The sequence below is a fragment of the Myotis daubentonii genome, chromosome 12, assembly GCF_963259705.1.
Source record: "Myotis daubentonii chromosome 12, mMyoDau2.1, whole genome shotgun sequence".
Classification (NCBI taxonomy): Eukaryota; Metazoa; Chordata; class Mammalia; order Chiroptera; family Vespertilionidae; genus Myotis; species Myotis daubentonii.
In genome coordinates this window covers 41099914-41118090 of record NC_081851.1, presented here as the reverse complement: position 1 = coordinate 41118090, position 18177 = coordinate 41099914, and the positions used below count along the sequence as shown (strand labels likewise).

Below are 18177 nucleotides of genomic sequence, written 5' to 3'. Positions count from 1 at the left end.
TTTCTCTTTGCAGTTTAATTACAATTTCAGCCACTAAAACCGGGATCACAAACGCCCTAGCCTTGTATTCATTCTTAATACCTTGCTGGCTTTGTATAAATAGTTGCAATTCTATGCAACCCCCTTGATGTTAAGAATGCTTTTGTGAGTTGCTTCATAGGTTATACCTTTGTGGCCTCTTCTCTTCCTCTTCTTCTTTTTCTTTGCTACCTCTGGGGAGGGGGGAGTTTTGTTTAGTTTTAGTGAGTTTCTGGAAGACAGTCTGAGAGCAGCCGCAGGTCAGACACAGAGGAGAGGCCGAGTGGGGGTTGGGGGGAGCGGACAGAGAGTCTGGAGGAGGTGGTGGGAGAAACACATTAAATGTTTTGCAGAGACAAAGTAGAGTTGATAGTTGCGTCAATTTCTTGAATCTGCAAATCCTGCACACATCCCACCTTCACACTCAAGAAAGGGTGTGGGCTAATACAATTTTGCTAGCTGTTCTATAAATCTCAGCAATAAAAACTTAATGCATTGTAATTCAAACTAACATCAAATCGCAAGCACACTGGGGTTTCTTGTGAATTTTTGCTTGTCAGTGATGACTGGGGCCTGTAAGAGACAACTCCACTTGCACCTAAATATTTTGAAGCAATCTTTTTCCACCTTATATTTAAAAAATCAATTTGATACATTTTTTGTGACTGTAGGTTTTTTTCTCATGTATTGATTACTGGAAAGTTGATTTCCTTTTATTTTTCAAAGGAAGTATCCTAAAATATGCTTCTTATGGATAGAAACCCTAATTTCAAATATAGGGACTGGGGTTGTCAGGCATAGATCCTATGCCACCACAGTACTGGTCCTTTGAATATATATAATATATATATCCAAAATTACATATAGATGCATTTTTCCTTAGACAAATTGGAAAAAGGACCTGTGATAAAGTAACTAGATAAAATTAAATAGTTTACCTTCAGTGTCACCCACGCAGGTCACCTCTCTAATGGCCACAGTCCTGGAAGCAGATGAATTTAACACGGGTGTTGAATATGTTGTAGCCTGTGAATCATCTTGTCACTGTCAATTTTCTGGGATATCTCTATTTTGCAAGAAAAGAAAGTTATTCCTAATTCTGGATGCGTCTGGGGGTCTCTGGAGGACAATTGCCCCGTGTTTCCCCTGTTTGGAAGTTTGGATCTCACAAGGGGGGGGGGTGGATTGCACTTGTCAATGTCATTTATACCCTCTTGATTATATTTCCATTTTTTATTTCTGTCATAATGTAGGTACACGAATTATGTGACAATTTCTGCCACCGGTATATTAGCTGTTTGAAAGGGAAAATGCCTATCGATTTGGTGATAGACGATAGAGAAGGAGGATCAAAATCAGACAGTGAAGATATAACAAGATCAGCAAATCTAACTGACCAGGTATGTGCTTTTCAATTTCAACATCCCTGAAAAAAAAATCTGTATGCATATTGCTTGCTGGGTCACTACCACCTCCTTTTATTATTTGCATATGATTAAGTCCCTTTTAGATACATTTCCATCGAAATGAAAATTTTTGAATAATGTGGCTATTATTGCTTCATTAAGGCTGGCTCTGGGATTCGACTTGGAGAGATGAGCTTGCAAAGGCTTTGCCTGCAAACTTGACCTGTTTCTTGTCGCTTTTAATTTTTGTCTTTATTTTATTTACCCTCTATAATAATGGGAGTGTTAACTGCCAGTGACCGCCTCTGATTGTAGGGCTTTGTTCTGGAGCATTCCCCCAACCCCCCTTCTATCTTGAAGAAAAGAAAAGAGTAGGGTCTGCTTATTTCTTGTTTTATTAGGAATAAACCCAGGATAGGTGGTCTAAGAAAGACAGCCAGGGTTTGAAATCTAGCAAATGCTGGCTGTTTTCTCCCTGTCTATACGGTTCATTAGCCTGTCTTGTCAGTTTTCCTCGGCCGAACGCTTCTAGACCTCACTGAACATTGCTTTGTGCAGTGCTCGCTGCAAGCTCGCCCATTTTATTGTACTTCATAGACAAAATAAGACCAGGCCGAGGGTATACAAACAGATAAATATGGACTTTTCTCCTCCACCTTTCCACTCGTCCTCCAGCTGGTACGTGCTCTGGGCCCTCTGGGTTGGCAGCTTTTGGAAGTGTCAGCATCAGGGCACCTTGGAGACTCCCTCGGTGTGGCGGGTGGGGGACCTCGCGCCGCCACCTTGACTCTCAGCTGCCGGCTTTTGCTTGTTTAGCCCCCTTCTCTGGCGTTCTCCTTCAGGCCCTTCTTCCTCAGCGTTGCTAAGTGGGGCCACTTTTATTTGGACTTGCGGGGGGTATGTGTATGTGTGTGTGTGTGTGGGGGGGGTGGATTTCTCTCCCTCTCTCCTTCCAACACCACTGTTTGCTCCCAGTGTCTCTCTCTGTCCAGTCGCTGTGTCTCTGGATTGGTCCAAAGGAGTTGCAAAAAGAGCGTGAAAGTGAAAACGTGAGGAGTGGGTGGGCTAAAACAGGGCTCATGACAGCTCTCCGTTGCGAATGGTTGCGACGCGTCTGGAGATTTGGGTTGCGGGCCTCCTCCGCCTCTCCATATCTGCAAGCGAAGGCCCAGAGTTGTTTCTCTTTCTGACTTGGCACGTGAGTCCCGTCTTGGGGGAGAGATCAGCCTGTCTTTGTTCAGCTCAAGGACCGCCAGGCGGGCAGCTTTCCTGGCGGGCTCTGCCAGGATCCCCGTGGCCCAGTGGCTCCCTTGCGGAGTCCTTGTCCGAGTGCTCAGCTCCTCGGTCCTGATGTCTGTCATCTCAAAGTTTTCTTCTCTCAAATGTCTACCCCTTCGAAGAAACTCCCGGCTTTGATTTCTCTGGGGAACTCTGGACAGAGGCTGAATCCCCCTTTTCCCGAGAGGAGCGGAGAGCAGGCCGAGCTGAGCTTTAAAAGCGCCGACGCGCTGGGTCCTTACTGTTATTTGGCAAGTTGCAAACTTTAGACTGTGTAGACGAGTACACAGAGCAAGCCGCCTGCGCAATCCTGGCGCGGCCCGGCCGAGGTGGGGAACCTGCAGGCGGCTGCGGGGCGGGCCTGGCTTTGACCCCGCGGGGGGCTGCCCGGCCGCCCGCCCGCCTCAGCCCACCAGCCCTCCACCCCCGAGCTGTTACAGGCAGATTCCGCCGAGGAACCCTTGGGTAGCTGCTGTTGAATAAAAATTGTAATCCAACAAGCCTAACTAGAAAATGGGATTCTAAAAGCTTCTAGTGCTGGGTACATAAAGCTATTTGAGCAAATTACAAGAATCGCTTAGGGGCATGAATGAAATCAACACTTTAATTGCCTCCAAAATGAAGATTTATGCCCCGTTTTCTCAACGAATCATTATTTTATTAAAGTCAAAGATAAAGGACCAAAGTTATGGGGTATTTTGGGGGGCATACAAAATGGATGTGCCATCAGTGAGTTCTTCCCCCTACTCCCTCGGCAAACTTTGGTACACAATTACTTTAATTTGAGATCTGCAGGTCGGTAGGCACTTCTATTGGGTGAAAATACGCATTTTAATCTCCTCCCCCACCTCTGCCATGAGAAGCGCGCTCTACATCCCCGCCGCTCAGGAGGGGGCTTCGCAGCTTTGGCGGAGCTGGTGGCGCTGTTGGCCTGTGCGCGTGGGGCGCGCTCTCCAGACCCCCCAGCTCCCCTAGGTCTCAGATGGTCGGAGGGCAGCAAACCCAAGTTCGGTCTGTCTAATGGACCGCCTCTCGGGAGCCAGGAGCGAGGTGCTTGGGCTCCCTTTTGGAGCGGGGAGCGCAGAATGCGGGGCGCACGAGAGCTGTGCCTCCGAAGCGGAATTTGTCCCCAGTTCTGGGAGGTTGGGAGCAGAGACAGGGCACGGGGGCCGCCAGGTGGGCGCCAGTTTTTCCGGCTGGAGCTCGCTGGCCGGCCCCTGGGGGCGCTGGACCCCTAGTGGGGCACCCGGGGAGGGGGGGCGAGACCCAGGAAAGACAGCCCCGCCACCTGTCTGCGAGGGCGGCCTGGGCAGTTGGAGCCCCGGCAGAGGGTGCGCTGCGGGACTAGATGCTTCAGGTGTGGCGCGAACGCGGGGCCTCGCTGGCTCATTAACCCCTCTGTCTCTAGGGCCTGCTGGCGGCGAGGTTTATTTTATTTTACTTTTTTCCTCGGAGGGCGTGAAGACTGCCATCCGCGCAGGGACCTGGGATCGACGGCTCTGACACCAGCCGGTTTCCCCGAAGGCTGAGTCTGTGGAAATCCGCTTGGCCTTGTAGAGTTGTTGGCTTTTTTATTTTTATTAAAAAAAAAATCACATTAAGACGAGGGTAGAAGCAGTGATTCCGTCCCCTGTTCCCGTCTTCTCCTCATTCCCACTCCCAGGCCCTGAGGTCCCTGCAGGCGCAGCCCTCCAGGGCGCCCTCTCCCGACGGCCAGGTCCGCGGCTTCCGCAGGGACGCTCGGGGCTAGGGGCTCGGGAGGACTGGGTCCTGGGGGTTTCGGGGACTCGGCGAGGGATGAGAGCAGGGTTGCGACTCGGGAGTGGGTGTAGAGGGGGACCCGGGTGCGAGGCGTCGAGGCCAGGGCTGAGCCAGGTTGGTGGTGGAGAAGGATGCAGATCCAAAGGGACGAGGGTGGGTGTTTGGGGGTCCAGAGTGGAATTGGGGGCGCGCGGAGGGGGCGCGGGGAAGAGCCTGACCGCCCAGCGGGCAGATCCAGGACGCACTCCGAGAAGGAGCCGTCGAATGAAGTCGTCCCAGGGCTGTCCGTTGTTCGCCACTCCTGGAATCGAAGCATTTTTCACTCCAGGACCGGGTTGAGGGAGAGGGGGAGAGAGGAGCGAAAGGTCTCCGGGTCGCTAAGGCGGCCTCCCTGGTGGCCCGGCCTGCTCGGAGGGAGCGGGCACTAGCAGGGCCTGTGCTCAGGGCTCCACCCGGGTTCTCCCTCAAGCAGCAGGAGGCAATGAAAAGGTCCCTTTGGATTACGATTTTTATGCAACAGCAGCTCTCCGGGGATCCTGGGCTGAATCTGCATTTAACAGCTCTGGGGCTAGGGCTGCCAGGCTGCACCGGCGCCCTGTTGCATGTTAATACAGATTTGTCTCTGACATCCGGGGAGAAGTAATGTGGCTCTCAGAGATGGAATCAGAAAGCCGTGCTCCCCAGGCAGGTTAAATGCCAAGTGCTGGTGAGCTCCCAGGGGAGGGACGGCTGCGGGGGCAGTGAAGGCCCAGGCTGGAGAGGCCAGCCCTCCCGGCCTCAGATATCCAGGGCAGCCTGGGCCAGTGAGCTTTGCTTCTCAAGTGGGCCAGGGAGCCCTGGTGGCGATTGTTTTATTTTAAAAGTCCGGGATGTTGTTTCTGAAGCATAGTTTAAAATCTAAATCCTCAACACTGAACTTGTACTTGACTGAAAACACTCCCTCCATGCAAAGGGGGATGGGGTGCATCTAAGGGAGATTTGAGCTTTGTCTTCTGGAGAGGTGTTTATGGTCAGGGATGGGGCTGGAAGGGCAAGGGACAGCCTAATGTCCTTGATGAATTGGATCTGCTGTTTTAGGGGGGAAAAAGATAGATAAGGCCATCGGATAGTTGCTAATACTAGAAATGTGGTCAATTTATTTTCATCCAATAAGAAAACTGGACACAAACATCAGGAAACAGGAAAATGTCCCCTTCTCAAGTAGTTTGTTTCTAAATGCTTACACATGGATACATCTCATTTAAATTGTAAATACTTCATAGGGTCCCACTTAATGCCTTAACCCTGGCACCGCTCAGTCCACAGGCCTTGCAAGCAAAGGGGTCTTGGAATTATCTACCTTTCCTTTGACTATTGTTGTGGGCCATGTGGTGCACTCTTAATTTCTTTTTTGAAATATGTCAAAGGGAAATTATGGCACGATTCTCTTTAATGATTAAATAATAAGGTGTTGACTGCTTGTCACTACATTGGCTAATTGGGATGTTCATTCTAGTCCCTCTATTACTTAGAATCCTTTGAATTAAAAGTTAGTTGTTTACCAGGTATGTTTTCATTATTACTTTCTGATTGGCTTTTAGTGTGTACTTATGTGTGAATTTCAGAGTATGGATGTATTGATTCTTAATAGGGGCTCTTAAAAACATTTTAGAAAAAAGAAGTATAGATTATATACAGATAGATTGAAGCCAATTACATTGTTAAATGTCTGGAAGTCTCAATACTAATATAACAGAAGTTATTCCCTTTTCGGAGCACCTCTCTCTGTCTCACTTCCTCTATCTATCATCTATCTATCTATCTATCTATCTATCTATCTATCTATCTATCTATCTATCATCTTTCTCTCTTGTTTCTTAGTCCCCAGTGCAAGTTCAATGGGTAGTGGAAAGCAATGATGCTAATGCTACTTTGTACAAAGTAAAGCCCCATAACTAACTGTTGTTCAGTGATTTAACTAGCTCTGTGGCAATAGGTCACTCACAGAGCAATCCTTCTCTCATCAAAATGACTCCATTGCTCACGATTTGGAAATACATAGAGTGGTCATATGTACTATGGCTATCGGTCCTAACTTAAGAGACTTTTATTAGAAAACATGGAGAAGCTTAAATAGTAGAAGAAGAAGAGAAGGAGGAGGAAGAAAAAGAGGATTAAAATATGGGCCCTGCTTTCAAAAACGTAACTGGAAATATCATGCTATAATTGTCCAACTTTGAAAAGAAACAAATTTTAAATCATTATGTTTTTAAACACTCGCATGTTTAAATGTTAAAATGTTTGTCATAGTCCCAAAGATTTAAAACACAGCTGTTGCTGGGTGATGGAAGGAAAATTATGCAGTAAAACTCCCTACTCTTAAAAACAAAGACTATTTGTGGTCTCATAGTAGACACTTAGGTTCAGTAAGGCCAAACAGATAGGCTGAAGTATTACCGTGGGGGCCTTCTGTTAGAAAACTAGTTTACCTTCCCTCGCAGGTGGAGTTGGAGAAACTGTGAAGAATGTATAACAGGTCATATTAAGACACTTGTCATAAATGAAAATACTGCTAATGTGAATTCAAATGAAGTATTTTCATATTGACAATGTTATGCTTTCCAATGCAATAGCAATATTTTCTTCTGAAATGTAAATATGTCAAGCAAATGTGGGATGCTAAAGTTTTAATAAATGATCATTTAACCATCAAACACAACCCAAGTATGTATACAGAATCTTTTAAAGTTGGCATTCAGCCAGATTCCTATAGGGACCAGCAGGGAGATGATCAAAAATGGGCATGAAATAAGACTTCCTGTAAGAAGGCCTATAATTCAACATTATTTGACTCCACTGTCAGGGAGACAGCTGAAGGATAGTAAACTGATACCATTCTCAGTCATTTTTGTTACACAGTCTTAAATGATTGCAACTGTAGCATTTTATGTGGCCTTTTTTTGGATTATGATATTTGCCATAGTTGTATGCAAGTAGTACTTGAATTTACGTTATGAGACAGACATTTTTGCCATTTCTCCTGAGTGCAAAAAATTAATATTTAAAAATTACATCAAAATTATGGGAAAGTATTCTTTTACAAATAAAGAAATAAAAATAGAGGACACACGACAGTGTCTCTGTCAGTTGTGCTTATGTTAGATTTAAAGGTTTTCAAAATCCCAAGTAAAACAAGACTGTTGTAAGCCACATGGGGCTTGGTATTCTTACTCATCAGGAAACGTCTGGATATAATACCTGTTTCAAAAGTTAGGGTCTAAAGTGTAAAATCCAGTCTCCCCATTTGAATTTTAATAATAATTTCAAAATTTGACTTTTGGGATCCAGTAAAAGTTTGGATATCTTACTATTAAGACTTGTAAAGGAAGGTTGTATGTACAAAATCAGATTTGGAAACATTCAAGCTGATGAGTATGTGCATGTTGTGTAAAAGATAAGGGGACTTCTTCACTCTATCCTTAATTTAACATGCCGTGATTTCAGGATTATAGAAATCTGGGAAAGCTTTGGGGAGTCTTAAACAACCTTTCCAAGAAGCATACCTGTATTGGGCAATCGCTGGATTTCCCACACTTATAAATTTGACATTTTAATAAATGGTATAAAGGATACCCTGTAAAATAAACAAGAATATATCCATTTAAATATTTGTCACTAGAATCCAATTTCAGTCAGCTTAATGCATTCATGTGTGCAGAATTAAAGCAATTGGCAACACTTTATTAAACTCTCTCAGAACATTCTCTCCAAAAAGCATTTCTTAATCTAGGAAATATGTTCTTGTTAAAGGAAAACACCACAGTGCAAATCTCTTGAAATTATTCTATATTTCTTTACTTCTTGGTTTGGGATTCCTAAAATATACCATAAAGAGTTATTCTCTGGTGAAATAAGCTTATTTCTACATTTATTGAATTATACACCTGTTTTTTATTGGTATCATGAGTATATACAGTTAAATACAAATTATAACCAGAACTAAGTCATTAACTCTCTTTAAGATATGCAGTAAGCATGCTATGGCTTTTCCATGACATATGCACTACTATAAATGGATGGAGGGTAAATAAATAAGTTGTGAAAATAAATTTTACATTAATCCTCAAAAATATACTTCTGTAGTTGATTCTTCCCTTAATACTTTTCATGGCTCTATTTACAATTAATAGGATTTATAATCAGGAGGTAAAGAGCCTGGAAGATGAAATGTTATGGTTATTTTTAAAACTTAAATGAAGTTATATTTTTCCATAGAAAGGAAATACTGTTACTACTAATAAGTTTGCTAAGTAATACTTCAAAAAATCACCACAACTTTTTATGAGTTTAATAAGTTTAAGCAACATTTTATAGTCCTGCTACTTTTTTCATTCGGACACAATACAGGGTCTTAAATTTTACAATGAATTGAAACATACATTATTCTGATTGATTTGGACAATGGTAGTTAGTGAATAAATAACACTTTGAGTGCCATTAGAACTATTCCCTGACATATATGCTAACTTGGGAATTCATTGCTGTTGCTGGTGAATTCCCATTTCTGTAGATCTTGTCCTTATTCTTCACAACACAAACAGTATGTCTATTACTCACTCATTATAAGTACCTTGGTTGTTGGTTAATGTTTAGCAAGGCAGAGCCACAGCTCTTTCTTTTTCTGATGCCTTCTTTCCCTGTTTGGTAAACCTCCTGTGCCTGCGATCTGATCTTGAACTACTTGGCTAGGTCTCATTTCCCCATTTGAGTACCTTGTGGGCTACTGCGCAGACGCGGGTTTACTTTCCTGTGAAGATGAGAACTATTACTGGCTTTGCAATGGGAATGCGTGGGGACCAGTCAGCGCATTTTCCCAACCTGTGCTTTACAGGCAGGGGGAGCTGGAAACTGTTGTGCCTGTTTGGCCTCCCTGGGGCCATGAATCCTCGATATAAAGATGCCTATCGGCCCCTTTCTGTTCTGTTCTTCCTCTTCAAGGCCTAAGTGTTTGTTTTCAGTGACTGTATTCTTAACCGATAGTCCATTTTTGGTCCCAGGCCTCTAGGATTTGCATTTTATTCTGCATTTGCATTCACATTATGTCCCATAGAAACTCTTTAAAGTGAAGTGTGTTTATGACTATTATGAAACTCTGGAAAATGAAGTTTATAATGAAATCAACAGTCATCAAAGGACAATGAAGGGAACGATTTGATGTACAACCGGAGTTTTTCTCATCCCATCCTGACTTGTAAAAGGCTTATTTATCTCTCTTCTTTTACAAATATTAGAAGCCGAATGAATAAGAATTTCTTCAACAATAAAACTCCTCTTAATGTCTCTGTAACTATTTGGATGTGTTCTCGAACATTAACTTGATTTGATAGACAAGCTATAATTAACTGTGACCTATAGTGTTTTCTGTTATTCAGAGACTATTCCTTAGCGATTTGAAAACTTAATTTCCAGCTAAATGGTGTACAATGTCTGAGGTTATAAAGGCATACTTATACTATTTGCAGGAAATAGTATGTGTGTCTATAGGGCTTCAAAAGAGGATAATGGGGTGCTAACAATTTTTACACTGTAAAGTCCTAGCAAACTAGTGCAAGTGAACTCTTTTTTTTTCCTTCCAAGGTAGTGTTCCTTTCTATTATTCACTGCAATGTTAAAGTTTTTTTATTCTGAAGGAAACAAACAAACAAACAAACAAACCCACAAAGAAACAGCCCTGTGTATTTCTTGGGACAAAAAGTCATACATGACATTTTACATCTAGTTAATCCATTGATCATAAAAACCAGTAGTGTAGAGAGAATTAAAAATCACAGCCAATAGGTAGGATGCTATTAGCTACGGTGCAACAATCAGAATAGACATTTTAGCAGCAACAATTAAATGGGGCATTTGGGGTTCCCTTGGAACATTTAGTTGAAAGTTCCCACCAGAGCTGGAGTTATTTTAAATCCCCCACTTAAGTATATGTTAGTTTAAGAACTTTGTGATAACTAACTCACCATTAAAGGTTGCTTTTATTTGAAATTGTTCATTCATAAGAGACTCCATCTCCTAAGTACCCACCCTGCCCTTCACTCTTGAGCAGTTCAGATAAATGTATGATTTATTTACAGTCTATTGTATACATTATTTATGGGAAATATGCTATAACTCTACAGGGCATATGGAATTTATCCTTGCCAGATATGGGTGGCCTCTCTGCCAAAATTGGCATAGACCTAAGTAGATAATAAGGTTACAGATAAATCTGGGTGTACAGATAAATCTCATTATGCATTTGAATTTCATAATTCCAGATGCAAGTGCATTTTTCCATTTTTTATTTTAATTGTCATAGTTTTGGGGGCTCTAGTTTCTGCCAAAGAGAATCAGGAACTTGACATTTTAAATTGATCTTAGTGATAAATTAATTTCTTTTGAGGGGGGAAAAGATACTGAGTAACAGAATCATTTAACCCCTTCATTTCTCTCAGCCTGCTTCTCTGTCCGTTAATGTGTTTTAAATTTTCTGAAAAATGTTGTTTCCAGTAATTTTAACCCTGAGTGTGTATGTGGTGGCGTGGCCTATGGTGGGATTTTGAAAGCTCTGTTCAATAACAAAATCACCAAGAAAAATATCAAACTCATTGTGTCCTGCATTTCCTTGCCCAAAGTAATGGAGACACATAGACGGTGCTTGTTCTGTGCAGATCAAGTGTATTGTTGGTGTTCAAGTATTTTTTTTCCGTCTAATAATTATTCAAAGCTGGTATCCATCTGCATTTGCGCGTGTATAAACATTTTTATTCTGGAATTTGGAATTTGCATCAACTCAATTTTATTTTCCAAATTACCCTGCCATTTCAATTAGGTGCATTGTTCTTCCTCTACTGTTTCGACATTCTAAAGATTTGCTTGCCACCCTAATAGTGAGTAGTTTGAATGTCTAATATTTATTGAGGGCATGTAACGAACATGCCAATAGAAAAAGAGGAGAATAAAACATTAACAAATCAATGATGGGGCTTTTCTTCACGTGTAGGATACATCTAATACTCCAAATACTCTATAACCGTTAAAATAGTATGAATAGCCTCAAGAAGAATAGCCTTGGGTATGGCTGAAGAGCGGCATTCTGGTTAACTGGAATTCCTTAAAAAGGGCACCAACAGTACGACTCAGCCTCTTGCTTCTGGAATTCACAGTTGCTTTGGCTGAGCTCTCAGTTCAGTGCCTTGAAATATCGAAAACTTGGCCATTCCAGGAACCAGTAATGCAAATTAAAGTTCAAGATGCTTTGAGAAAGGCCTCTCCGGTGATTTTGCACAAGATAAATGACGAAGGAAAGAATAATCCTTACCCCCACTGCCGCCCCCCACCTCCAAATTTGACACTGAGAGCTTAAAGATTTAGAAATCCTGGAGGAATGTCAGGTACTTACAAAATAAAAGTTGATGGAAAATATAAAAAGCTGAAGTGCTTCCAGAAAGAAAACCACAGGGAAATTGTAAAAACCCCTGTTGCTAATTGTGAGTGGATATCAGAGGTAAATACACATTTCCAGGGTTCTTTTACCCAAAGTCGAGTGCCATAAGGTACCTGAATTCCAGACTGCATCTTGACTGATTCCCGCCCCCCCTGAGGCGCCCCCCCCTCCCCGTTTCTCACATCAAAATTGTGGATTTTCTGGACTGAGAATTTAGAAGTAGAATAGAGAAAACTTCAGCCACACTAGGGGACGAGCCAGTGAGCGCACTGATTGTCACTTTTAGTTACAGCAGTGTCCCAAGAAGGTAGATTCACTTTAGAACTAGAGCTCTGGGGTTTGAACTAGGCTCTGCTGTGAGAGAGTGTCTACCTCCATGAGCCTCAGTTCCATCATCTGTAGCATGGGGATAGTACTAGAACACACATTACTGAGTTACTTGTAAGAATTAAATAAGAATGCATATAAAGCATTTAAAACAGTAAACCTCAAGTAAACAGCATAATATATTAAATTATACTTTATCTTTTTTATTTGTATTCTGCCCAACTATAAATAACATGCATTTAACTTGGGAGTTGGGGGGGGGGAGATTGGGTAGTTTTTTTATCATAGGGTTTAAGAAAAATATCATTTTAATTTTTATGAGGAGGGTCATTATCATTCTGGTTCCATTATAGTGTCAAAGGGATTGGTCCCTCAGCTGTGTTGCTGAGACAGCAACAGTGAATTACTACAGATTCACTCTTACGTTCAACTTCAGATAGCAGTTACGTGCAGATCTTGTGCTAAGTACATTTTTTCCACATTTCTGAGTGCAAATGTGACATGGCTAAGGTCCAGTTGCTCACAAGGTCTTGTTAGCTACTTGTACTCAGAATACAATGTTTTCTGCGTTATCAGATGTTCTTTTTGCTAGGATGGTTGCCTAGAAAATTCGTGGTTTGAAATTGTTTCATATAAGACACTTTTGAGTTTATTTTATCTTAATTTGTTTGCAGAATGAGGAGCACTGAATGCTGTTACAAATGTAAAATAAAACATTGGGAAGCAATCAAACTTATAAAAGGGATTTTATAACTCCAGGTACACTGGCATAAGTTAAAGATTCTCCTGCCACTCCTAATAGAAAGGATAGAAAATACTCTGGATTTCAGCAGAAAGCTTTTAGCACATAAATGAAGAATAACATTTTAAATATTTAGGTATACGTATTTGGAAATACATGGTGCCGGGTAGATTAGAGGGTTTTAAAAAAAATGTAAGCATTTAACTCTGAACTACAGTTCATAGATACGATTTCAGGAGTGGAAGCTCATAGAGTCATTAAAGTAATTTAATACAGGAGTTTATTTTTATTAATAGCATGCCAGCCACAATACGATGGCAGAGGAAAAGGAAATGTTATTAAAACACAAATTAGAACTTTGACTAAGATTCCTAGTGTAACGAGGCTTTATCATCTCTTCAGTTTATGAGATTTTTCTCCACCACAAACTGCTTAGTAGAATTTGAACATTCAGTGCACATGAATAATTTGTGAATTACTCATCTACTTTCCGGTTTTCAGATTTTTTTTGATAAAACTGGTTGTCGCTTCCGGGTAGCAGTTTCTCTCTGCTTGTAACTTCTTTCCCCTGAAGGCACCTACCCCATGTAGGAATTTAGATTCTCTTCTGATACCACAGTGGGGTCCTCATGGGATGGTGCTGGCATTGATTCTCCAGGTGAAGCAATTGGGCAGGATGTATGTATCGGTGCTGTGTAGGTTTCTTACGGAAAGCTTTTGGAATATTTTGGGTGATGGTTTACATCAGTAGACGTTTGCTTAGCATTATTGATTCATCTTAAATTTTGTGGATGAATGAGTTCAACAGTGCAGATGAGTGACGGCCTGAGAGCATCAGAGTTGAGACCTAAAAGATATTAGATTGTGGGCAAGGTAAGATTTTAAGGGGCATTGGGGAAGTGACCCACGGTGCTGGTCTTGGTCCAGAGCCTCCTGGGGTCACTGCCCTCACGGCCCATAGCAGCCAGGCCTGGAGGAGAACGGGGCATAGTCTTGTGCAGGACAGCGAAGTATTTGAGGGCTAGAGGACTTTAAAAATGGACTTGACTGCCAAGCTGCTTTACATTTCCTTACAATGTAACATTAAAATTAGGTTTCCCACAATCTTTTGTCTGACTGTCCGCGCACGGTGGGTGTACGTTGCTGTGTGGGCGTGAGTGTGTGAGTGTGCGCTTGTGCGTCTCTCCATGGCTGAACCCGAGGCTTCAGTGATTCCTGGAGCTCAATCACCTGATACAAAACTTTTCATTTAAAGATGAAATTGCTCCTTGGAGGATTTTCACCAAAGACAAAAAGGGAAAAAAAAGCACAAAAATTCTCCTCCTCCTCTTTATATGCCTCATTACACACACAGAGAGAGGATTCAGTGTTGGAAAAATTATCATTTTTGTAGGTTTTATTTGTGGTACGTGAGAACTGGGAAATGAACTCATTTAACAGATGCTGTCCCTGCCTCTGCAAACTACCCATGACTACTATCATATGATCATATGTGTGCGCTTCTGAAAGTGTGTGTGTGTGTACTTAAAGCAATGCATCACAGTTGCTAAATTGTTAAGGTTTTCGAAATCAACCTTATTTGATGCAGAACTAGACACACTTAGGTTGTTTGTAGACACTGGCTGGCACAATGCAGTCATTAAAATAGAGCCATAACTAAGGGATAATTGGATAGTCATTGAGATGCGCTGCTAGATTAAAAGTCCACAGTGGCAGATATGGTCGGGCTGGAAGGGAGCGAAGAGGAAGTGTGGTGTCTTGGTGAGAGCCGCAGATTCGGAGAGCGGTGCTGGGTTTCCATTGTCTCACCACCAATTTACCATCTGCCCTGAGTCACCAAAATTACCCTTCAGGCCTCTCTTAAGTGGGGCAATAAGCATATTTTATCGCAGCATTAAAAAGGGGCTCAACAAGAACCCTGGCAGGCCTACAGACTTGGCAACGGCAAGGTTGCGAGGGCGGGGACAGGGAAGGAAATGAGAAAAAGGAGCGTCGATGGAGAGAGTCGGAGGAAGTGTGCAAGGGAGATAACCTTCTAATAACTGGGCCTCCCCGTGGAAGGCACGTGTGGGCCACCACCAGGCACTGCCTCAGGCTCCTGCCAGCTCTGCCCAGCACAGCCATCGCCTCCCCACACTTGTCCATGGGTCTGCAGGACAGAGTGTGCACTTAGAAGAGATTTTACCTCCAGCCCGTTCCCAAGCAAATTTTAAGGCAACCTCTGAATCCATAGCATGTGTGCCATGGATTAATCCTTGAGCTTCTGGGGTTTAAAAACATCTCAAAGCTTGTCGGGAAGAGGGCAGTTGTACTGTGTTCAAACAAAACACCCTGCTCACACTTGTCATGGTGAAGTGAATTTTCCTTAATGATTTCCAGGGATTCTTTTAAAATCCATATGAAGAATTTCACATTTGTTGCTGAATTACTTGAACTTGAAGTTGGGTAGACATAGCCTCCGGGCGTATGTTTTGAGAGGAGCAGGCTTTACCTAGGGCTCTAGGAAATTGTAGGTGCTCTTTGGTTGTTGAGTGAGTTGAATGCTCACACGCATGGTGTGTTCCGGTTATAAGCAGGTGCCACTAGGATTTTCAAATAGGAGTGTCAGCATATCAGACTTCAGACTTTTTTTTTTTAATCCTCACCTGAGAATATGTTTTTATTGACGAGAGAGAGAGAGAGAGAGAGAGAGAGAGAGAGAGAGAGAGAGACAGAGAGACAGAGAGAGAGAGACACGAGATGGAAATGTAGATGTGAGACCAAAACTATCAATTGCCTCCTGCAGGGGCCCCAAATAGGGATTGAACTCCCAACCTTTTGGTGTATGGGACGATGCCCCAACCAACTGAGCCACCCCACCAGGACCCCTAACAGACTGTCAATACCCACAAATAAATAAAAATCTCAGCATCTTCTATTTCTCAACTTCAGTGCACACCCGTAAACGTGTGTCCCTTTCCATAGTGGCACCTCTGCCTGGGTCTTTCCCGTCCCTTTTCCTCGGATGACGTCATTGATTGAGAAACATATAAGGAATCAATCTGCTTCGGTTCTGCACCTTTAAGGACCCTAGGAGACATTGTCTAGAGTCTAGACTGTAGACAGAGGTGAAAACATCTGGGAGAGGGACTAAGTAGAAGTGACAACGCTGGCCGTGTGGGATGGTGGCACTCAGGGATCCTGTCTGCTGTGTGTGCTTCGGGGGCGAGCATAGTAATGTGTGTGCATGTATGTATGGACACGTGCCGATGTGGGAATTTGAGTGTGTGTATGCAGGAGCATCACACACATGGGTGCATTACCCACGTGGACTGGTGCCTCCCCCGACCTGGAGGGGCTGGATGGTTCACTGGAGATGCGCCAGCTCTTTCAGGCCCCCAGCGATCCTTTACTCAAGAGACTCTGCTGGTTTGAAAACGCAAATGAGAAGAGCAAGAGCAACCTGCCCATGGATAGGTCAGACCAACTTTCAATTTTGAACACTGTGATTATTTCATCATTTTTTACAGAGCTGCTATGTCAAGATCACCAGACTCTCATTTATCCATATTTTGGAATAGGACAGGAAGTGTAGAAATTTTAAAGAAAAGAACCCCACTATTTCTGGCCTGAACAAAAAAAGATTCTGGCCTCAGGCTGATGTGATGGATGACCCAGTGAGAAGATATGTCAAAGTGCTTTGTATACTGTAACATGATTTATAAATATTAGGGATCAAATTAGACTTGATAGGGTAGGGAGGAGCAAGCCACCTGTAAAATCATGTTATTTGAAGGTGAAAATAAGATCAGTTTGCATTCCCTGAGCACCACACCAGCTGGGAGATAGCCCAAGGCATACCAAGCTGTATGCTAAGCCAGCTCAGGTGAACCCTTCATTCCAGAAGGTCTATAACTGAATACACCTGTATGTAGATATTTCAGGGTTGACTAGGTCAGCCTGTGTTGTTACGTTAAAAACTATAGTAAATTCTATTTACTGGGTGCTTGCGGCATGCCTGGAAATTGATGTATGTTATGTGTGCAGAGGAGTATTTCCTTATCCCCATTTACAGATTAGGGACATGAGGAGTTAGGGAGGTTGTGACTTGTCTAAGACCATGTAAGTGTTGTACTCAGATTTCACACTGGGATATGTGTAGCTTCAAGTTTCCTTTCTTTGGACTGTGTTAATAGTGCGACTGAGTATCAATATATTTTTTATAGTGGTGTGTGTTTATGTGAATGCAAGTTTGTGATATGTTTTTAAATCATGCAAGTCATTTTTAGATGTTTTATGATATTTAATATAGGAGAGCATAGCATCCGGTGACAATTTAACACAGGGATCCTCTATATATCACTTAAGTTATTCATTTATTTATTCAAAAACATATTTGCGTCTAATGTGGCATAGACATTGTCCTGGGATGGAGGGTAAAAGGGTGACTAAGGTGTAGTCCAGGACTGCGGAACATTCATAGTGCAGAACTGTAGACAGGCACAACAGCTCACCACACAGCAATATGAGAGTCAATTGACAGAGGAGGGCATGAGGTGCTCTCAGTGCTCTGGGGAGGAGAGCCTCACCCAACCTGGGGGAAGTGTGTGTGTGTGTGTGTGTGTGTGTGTGTGTGTGTGTGTCTGTGTGGGAAGGCATTCTGGGACGGTGATATCTGAGCTGTGACTTAATTATGAAAGTAGGAGGTGATCAGGGGCTGGGACCAGGCAGGGCAGAGACGGGCATTCCCAGCAGGAAGGAAGGGTGAGGATGGGCCCAAAGGGCCGAGCACCCTAGGCAGTAGGGAACTGTTAGTCACTTAACAGACATTTCCTGAGTGCCAGACACGTGTCATGTCGGGCACTACGCTTGATACGCGGGATACAGAGGTGAGCACAATGGACACCAGTTCCTGGCCTCATGAAGCTTATAATTTAGTGCAAGCATGTCAGACTCAAAGGCTAACACGGGCCAAATAAATGAGGCATGTGGCCCACGGACCATGAGTTTGTCATGCTTGTTCTGGTGGAATAGAACTCTTTTAAAGCTAAGGAGTGATTTGACTTGAACTCTTTAAAGCTGGGAGGGCCTTCACTAGAACAGCAATCACCAGTTGAAAAGTGAGGAATTTATTTGAGGATTACTTAGGGGCCTACTTAGGGGTGAAAATGGGCAAGACTTGATGCCTGACTGTGTGGTGGGGG

General features: G+C 43.0%; 1 protein-coding gene across 8 annotated transcripts in view; it reads left to right on the top strand.

Annotated features, from left to right (window-relative positions):
• The window catches only part of MEIS1 (Meis homeobox 1), a 135166-nt gene that overhangs the window by 8043 nt on the left and 108946 nt on the right, over nt 1-18177 (top strand). For all 8 annotated transcript variants that reach the window (XM_059659612.1, XM_059659615.1, XM_059659610.1 and 5 more), the window contains one exon: nt 1272-1418. In XM_059659612.1, coding sequence (XP_059515595.1) covers nt 1272-1418 — 147 coding nt within the window. The remainder of the gene's footprint in view (nt 1-1271; nt 1419-18177) is intronic.